Source organism: Pygocentrus nattereri, chromosome 4 (assembly GCF_015220715.1).
Source record: "Pygocentrus nattereri isolate fPygNat1 chromosome 4, fPygNat1.pri, whole genome shotgun sequence".
NCBI lineage: Eukaryota > Metazoa > Chordata > Actinopteri > Characiformes > Serrasalmidae > Pygocentrus > Pygocentrus nattereri.
In genome coordinates this window covers 34,845,350-34,852,612 of record NC_051214.1, presented here as the reverse complement: position 1 = coordinate 34,852,612, position 7,263 = coordinate 34,845,350, and the positions used below count along the sequence as shown (strand labels likewise).

Sequence of the window (7,263 nt, the reverse complement as noted above, 5' to 3'; positions counted from 1 at the left end):
GATAGATCACACTGTGGTTTATTGTGAGATGGGTTTAAAAGTGAACGCATATTCTTTGCCAAGTAAGACAAATGTGACAAAAGAGAAATTAACTGATGACTAAACGCTTTAAAGCAGTAAACACTTGAAATCACGCCGTCTTCCATTTCTACATGATCTCCATACAGCCATATGATACACGTATACAAGATTATTCAGTGGTTAGATTACAACCAAATAAAGAAGAAGGAAAAAAAAAAGAAACAAAAAGATAACTTTTTACATAAAATACTTTAAGTATTGTCTTACAGTAACTTCTGAAGTATTGTCTTACCCTTCCAAGAACATGTCCTAAGCAAAAACCTTAAATCCTTAGGGATAAAGAATGATCACAAGGTTGCATTACTAAGCATATCCCAAAAATAAGTGTACAATATGCACACTTGAAGAAATACAAAATTAAAAGCTAATCTATGCGGACTGGTGAGATTTAAGTAAAAGTGAAAAGAAATGGAGCAAACTGTCCGAATGTTCTAGTTCATCTTTGTGGTAAAAAGCAATGTCTATGAGTGTCCATGAGTTCGATCATTCATCCGGCTGCGACGACACCAAAACGTGCTGTGGTCAGCTGGGTTGGAAGCAGCTCTGCTCCTCAGCAAGGGCCACAAGGTTAGCAGACTGATTTGAGGACAGAGGGGTTCCCAATGTTTTGCTTTTGTGTCTTTCACAATGGCCATAATTTATCCCAAGACCTTGAGGTCTTTTTTTTTTTGCCCCTGCTCCTTAGGAGAACTACAGAAGAGCATAGTTCAAACCTCCAGTGTTAAGATGCTGTAGCGTTGAGGCTGGGTTCAGGTGTAAAAGGGGAAAACGAAACAGAGGTGCTCATTGGTTGTTTTTGGCTTTCGCATGTGTTAGAATATGCGATTTTAGGTTGGTGGACTGAGCAAACTTTTTATTGCAGCCATCGAATGGGCAGACGTACGGGCGGTCTCCGGTGTGAATTCGCACATGTGTGCGTAGGTTAAAGTCCAGAGAGAAGCGTTTTCCACAGCCCTCAAAAGTGCACTAATCAGGAGAGATAAACACAAGAGTTAGAGTTCTATCAGAACTATATCCAGACTGTTCTGAGCATGTTTGATGATGAAACTATTAGCAGAAGTTTAGATCTGTAAATAAGACAAGCATTTGAAATTATTCTTATTCATTAAGTGGATCTGACAGACAGATACATAAGCAAGAGTTTGAAAAGAAATTGTTGTTCCCTTCTGTTCAAAAGAATCCATCTGCGCTTCAGTGATGAAAGTGTATGTTCTAACCTGGAAAGGCTTTTCTCCAGTGTGAACAAGTTGGTGGCGCTTTAGCTTGGAGCTCTCCACGAAGGCTTTCCCACACTCTGCACACACATGAACCCGTGGTCCGTGGGTGTGTAGGTGCTTCCTCATTGCAGAGTTATCCCTGAACATCTTAGTGCATCCCTGGAGGTACACATAAACTTGATTAAGATGGTATCATCATTACAGTGCGCAGAAAGAAGGCCCTATCAGCACCTGTCTTTAGACACTACAATAAGACTATTTAAAAAGATAAACCCTGGACACACATATTATTGGAAGGGTATCAGAGCGGGATCTCTCACTCCTGAGGTCTGTCTGAATTAAGGCACATACTGGAAAGAGGAGACATCTGACACATGCAGATATTCAGTATCAGACAATGTAGACAATGTATACATTTGGATGCAATGGGTTCTTTGTCTTAGGACTGTGATCCAAGACAATAGAAACAGAATTAATAAAATGAATTCACTCAGAGTATAACCAATATTTTAACATCTCAGTTCTTGCATTTCTAAGTGCACTGATGTTATTAAGATGCACACAGAATGTAATTAAAGCCCCTTTTACATATGCACTTTCACTGCGGAATTTACCGGGAAGTAGTTAGGCATGAAAGCAAGACAGAGTCAAAATCCTGGTAAAGCTGATATGGCATTTTGCCCAAAGGAAACCTAGTACAATTCCCAGCTTGTGTAATATATTTTTGTTTTTCTTTTGTATTTTATGATTCTACAGAAAAGTGACAAAAGCCTACCCTGAGTGCAGGCATTGCAGAATGTTTGTGTTTTTATTGTCACTTTATATGAGAGAGTCAAAAAGTCAAAGGATGTGTATTTTTGTTCATGATTTAGAAACTAAGGAATTGTTGGTTATTTATGCAGAGAACATAATCTCCTGTTTACTGGAATTTTCATGTCATGTATTAATACATGCGTCCCAGTAAAACAGCACTTTAGTGCTACATATGCAAATTAAGGCAAGCCTGAACATGACTGGAAAAAAATTATGATAATGGCCCATCACTGGGCTGGATTTTGAGCATGGAATTGATTATTGACCACTTAAGTACTAAAATTTGGTGCTGAATGACATGGAATTTTTGATACTTGGTATAATAGATGTAATTTGGTTTGTACCATATAGTATTGAGTTGATACCCAGCCCTGCATGTTATTAAGTTTTGTTCTACGCCCCCCCCCACACACATAACCTCTATGTAGACCTAACGCAATAAAGTTTGTAAGTCCGAAAAGCGACCGCGCTTGTATTGACAAAGACATGATCATTCTCTCCCTCTCTCTCGTTGGAGGCAAGCCATGAATAAGCTTGTTCAAATTATTAGGTTGAGGGCTGCATGGAATGAAGAAAAAAAAAAGAACAAAAAAACCCCAAAAAACATTTTAAACTAGTAATACAAATTCCAAATTAATGTTTGTTACAGAACAGTTAAGGCTGATTATTTAGTTTCATTTCTGTTCCTTGCCCTGCTATGATCAGACAAGAGACTGAATAATAAAAGGAGGTAACGGCAGAGTCAGACTAAACTCAATTAAATCCACAGTTCATAATTTGCCACCTAGTGGCAGTTTACTGTATTTTGGTGTGACTTGAAATTTGAAATGCTAAGTAATTCACTACCTGAGTCAAATGTAAAAAATAAATATTTTTTTTTTACATTATTAATTAAATATTATTTAAATAAAATATAAAATGAGAAAACACTCACTTTGTGGGGGCAGGCTATCGTCCTGGGTGCATCATCCTCTTTGATCTTTCGTGGCTTCATTCTGAGAGAACAAAAAGAACAAGATTTGATCAACTGAATTTAGGCAAAAGGACAAGTATTGTTACACATACAGACACTGAATACAGAGGCTCCTATTATTTGTGCACCTATGAAAGCAAATCAGACACAGACTAGAGCCAAAAAAGATAAGTGGGTTCTCGGAAAGTTATAACACTACTTAGTGTTCTCTATGAGTGGCAAAGAACTCAGCCCCTTACAGCCCCATTAGTGATCACAATAAAAGATTCATCATATAGCTACAAACTCTGAGACCAAAATGGTCAACAGTACACCAAAGATTCACATCTTACCGTGCTGATTCGCGACCAAAAGGGCCGCCATTGTTACTGTAGGGACTAAGAAACACCACCAATTAATAATTATTAGATTGAAAAATGCTGTACAGAGAGCCAGTCTGCACAGAAAAGGAACCTTTGCATCTTTAGATGCTGTGTGTAAATCAAATATTTAAAAAAAAAAAAAAAAAAAAAAAAAAAATAGTCACCTCTTACTGTGGCACACATTCATTTTTAAACACGGTTGCTTATGTCAGAATTCGCTCAGCAGGGATGCTTGTACTCTTACGCAATACATTATACAGTACTTCTCTCCTGAAATCTGCCTTTGTACAAACTGTACACATTCAGATGGTTTCAGTTTTGTAGTTGTAGTAACAGTTTCAAACCATAATTAATTCCACGGCTGTGCAAATCTGAATAAAAAAGGAGAAAATATTTGAGTGACACTGATTATTTCCACCCAGTGCTTAGTTGTCAAGAGGTTTTTCACTGTGGAAATACACCTGTTGAAATAGCCTAAACGAAGAGCAGTTATGAGTAATCAACCCATTTCAAATAAGAGTGCTCTCCACAAACACCCTACTTCTGACTGAAACCAAATACTGAAGGCTAAGTCACTCGCATTACTGTTATCATGTCTGTAAACAGTTCCATTAGTCTGAGATCATCTCACCTGGCAAACTCTGCTAGCTGTTTGGGGTCTGAGAGGTCAATTCCTGGGATGCCACCAGGAGGGAGCTTCTTTCCAGTCATGTATTCAGAGTAGTCTGGAGGAGAACTCTCACCAATAATCTGTTCCTCCACCACGGTTTCATGGTCAATGTCCTTTTTGTCATCTGAAATGAAAGTTTTTTGTGTACTGTGAGTGGCCTGACCAAGTTCAGACGTTCCAGATGAGGGTTTTGACAAATCAAGGCATTTTTGGTCCAATAAAACAGTGCTGGGTGATATGTCACCTATACTGGTATGCCATAATATTGCTTTTCAGTTTTAAGCTATATTTCTGTAATATTTTTAGTTATGACACATAACAGGTGTTACAAAGCTGTTTAGAGGTTTGAGTTAATGCCAATAATAATTGCTATTATTTTATTCAATAACATTAAACAGCATAGATTGAAATACTGCACGAGAGACCTAAAGGCACTTTAGAGTAACTTTATTACTTGCTACTACTAACTACATTTCATGTTCTTTAGGAAAACAAATAAGTTAGATGATAAATAATACCCTGCAATCACCCATTTAAAGTTAAGCCCTAATAAGTTATCTACATGAAGATTTAATCACCATTTTCCAAATACGAGGCATCCTGGAGGTCAATTATTATAACTTTATTCTGAATGTCAGGTTACTCAACCATAGTGAAATTATCTACAGATTGGTTTGTCACATCTAAATTTTGTCTTTGTTTTAACATCTTTCTAGAAAATAAGCTAAAACCTATAAAGCTGTAAAGAAGATGCACTACAATAGAATCATTTTACACGTGCATCTGCAAAATTGGTTTCATGTTAATAAATAAGTAATTCCACACTACTGAATAGTAATGTGTAATGCTATGACATAATGGCCATAAAACAGCAATGTCCCGGTTGCCAAGCAGTTTATTCCTAGATTTTTTAATTCTATTTCTGGATGGGATTTTGAAATTTAAAATTAAGTTTGCCATCTGGAAATGTGGTTTGTATAGTGATGCTGCACAGGATTTACATTGGTGCCTTTTTAAGAGGGGGGGAAAAAAAAAAAAAAAGTCAAAACAAAATAATATAATCAAAATTAATGTCATTACTGTAAGGCAATACTAGCATTCTGTGGCAGACCACAGGAGGCATGACAAAATGATTTTTATTAACGCATTCTTAAGCAGCACAGGTCAGCACATCTAGTACTTATTGTAAATATCACAAATGTGGCCCATTCTCTTGGCTCCCCAGCTTGATAGTTAATTTGGCTCCATCACATACACACTCTGCATGAAGTCAGCATCAGCAAGTGGCAAGTGCAAAAAAGGTAATTAAATATTTTCATTGCATTTAACAGCACGCTGCTGGCAAGGCACCAATACCACAGACTAGACAGAGGAGCTGATGCTGTCAGCTACGGACATACACGAGGAACGACAAACAATAACAGCGGCCACTAACTAACGTTACCCCCCAGGGGGAGCCGTGTTTACGGAGCCAGACCAGTTCGATCGTCTCCTTGCTCCCAAACATTCGCTTCAACAAAGCAGATAAAGACGAGGCTAAATGAGCAAGGAAACTGCCAAATGTGCTGCAGCTGCATTTCCTGGTTGGGAAAATACAGCAAAAGTAGTCATTTTGAATAGTGACGGAAGCACCCAAGCCTTTGTTTACTTGACTACCGTTAGCAGTCTCGGGGTAAAGGAGCCTAACGAGGATCGAGGCCTTAAAAAAAAAAAAAAAAAAATCAGCCACGATAAAAGACCCGCCGCTAAAACGGCTGGCAATAATAACATTAATGAGGTCAACCGTGATAAAAGTTTCAATGACTAATTTCTAACAATCGGTTCAATTAATCGTGTGTAACGTTACCGTTACCAATTCCCAGCCGCCGAAAACAATGCACACGGGCAGATTAGCTCATTTAGCTAGCGCGCTACAAAACCAGAGGCACTTCAACAAAAAGGCACAAATTACAGATAAAACGGCCCGAAACGCTTTCTTGTACTAACGACACGATGTTTGAGTGTCACAACACGGTAATCTTAATCCACTTAGCGTGCTCCCTGTTTGTTTTATGAGCACTAAGCCTCTGAGGTAGCCCGTTAGCCGCTCTGCGCTTCGCGGCCTACACGCAGAGCGACCACAGCGCTCCCCTCTCTCCGCCATCTTCGCCATTTTTACGGGCCGCCATACTGGACTCGGCGAACATGGCGGCGCCCAGCAACACCTAAAAACATGGCCTCCCTTCAAAACAAAAACACACCACTGTAAGTGCTCGCATTTTCGGCGTGCGGCAGTCTCGGCGACACTCCCGACACTGCGCTACGGGACGGAGTGGCGGAGGGAGCCGCTGCGGACGGACACCGCCCTGCCAGGCCCTGCTCTGTAAGCTATCGACACAGCAACGAGCCACCGAGGGAGAAACTTGCGAATCTGGTCCGGATAACTCACCTGACGCCCACATCGTAACGGAGAACTCGCCTTCCAGCGTCTTTATTTGCACCTGCTTTTGCTCCCATTTTCTCCCACTGGCCTCCGAGGCGCTTAAGTAGCTCTTTTTGCCTGCTTTTTTGCCGCTGCCTGCCCCCTTCTTCATCCGCCCCACGGAGCTCTTCCCCGCCACCGTGACCAGAGTCTGCCCGATGTACTCCTCTTCCGCGCCCGGAGCGGGCACGGGGATGAGGATCTGATCCTCGAACCCGTCGTCGGCCCGGAGGTCCGATTCGTCCCCACCGACGACCTCCTCTCGGGTCTGCACCAGAATTACCTCCTGGTGGTGGTGGACCTGGCTCGGATCGTCTGTTACGAGAGGCTGCAGGGCGATCATGGGCTGGTGATCGTCATCATCGTCGTCGCCACCGACCACCGTCGTCTCGATAGTCTCTACAGGAATCGTCTCCACCTCGATTTCGTGCAGCTCCACTATTTCAGCCGGCATCTCCGAACCGTCTGTCTCTATGTACAGCGTTTCGCCGGATGCCATGTTGAACTCCGCCAGCTTTGCTCGCTTGCTTGCGCACACACATACACACACTCGCAGCAGAGCTCGTTGGCCCACAAACACACACCCCCTGCGCTGAAACGATAGCTGCTACTGCTGCCGCCCTCCCTCTCTTCTATAATACAAATAACTCCACTCAGTTCACACGCGTTCACGTCGCCACTACGCT

General features: G+C 41.2%; 1 protein-coding gene across 2 annotated transcripts; it reads right to left on the bottom strand.

The window, feature by feature from the left end:
• On the bottom strand, positions 1–7,263 carry yy1b (YY1 transcription factor b). Of its 2 annotated transcripts, XM_017683382.2 has the most exons (6): positions 6,545–7,263; positions 4,078–4,240; positions 3,417–3,461; positions 3,046–3,106; positions 1,299–1,457; positions 1–1,047 (listed from the first exon to the last, which is right to left on the bottom strand). In XM_017683382.2, the coding sequence occupies exons 1-6, from the start codon at positions 7,074–7,076 to the stop codon at positions 865–867; spliced, it is 1,143 nt and encodes a 380-aa protein (XP_017538871.1). In that variant the 5' UTR covers positions 7,077–7,263; the 3' UTR covers positions 1–864. The 2 variants fall into 2 exon arrangements, with proteins under 2 accessions (XP_017538871.1, XP_017538879.1); XM_017683390.2 differs by lacking the exon at positions 3,417–3,461 and having other exon boundaries at positions 6,545–7,261.

Bases quoted from the DNA above. Each gene is read 5' to 3' on its own strand.
- yy1b (XM_017683382.2), bottom strand. From the start codon at position 7,076: ATGGCATCCGGCGAAACGCTGTACATAGAGACAGACGGTTCGGAGATG. The intron at 4,241-6,544 runs GTGAGTTATCCG...CTTTCATTTCAG, and splicing joins CGTTACGATGTGGGCGTCAG to ATGACAAAAAGGACATTGAC. The intron at 1,048-1,298 runs GTTAGAACATAC...TCTCCTGATTAG, and splicing joins CTGGAGAAAAGCCTTTCCAG to TGCACTTTTGAGGGCTGTGG.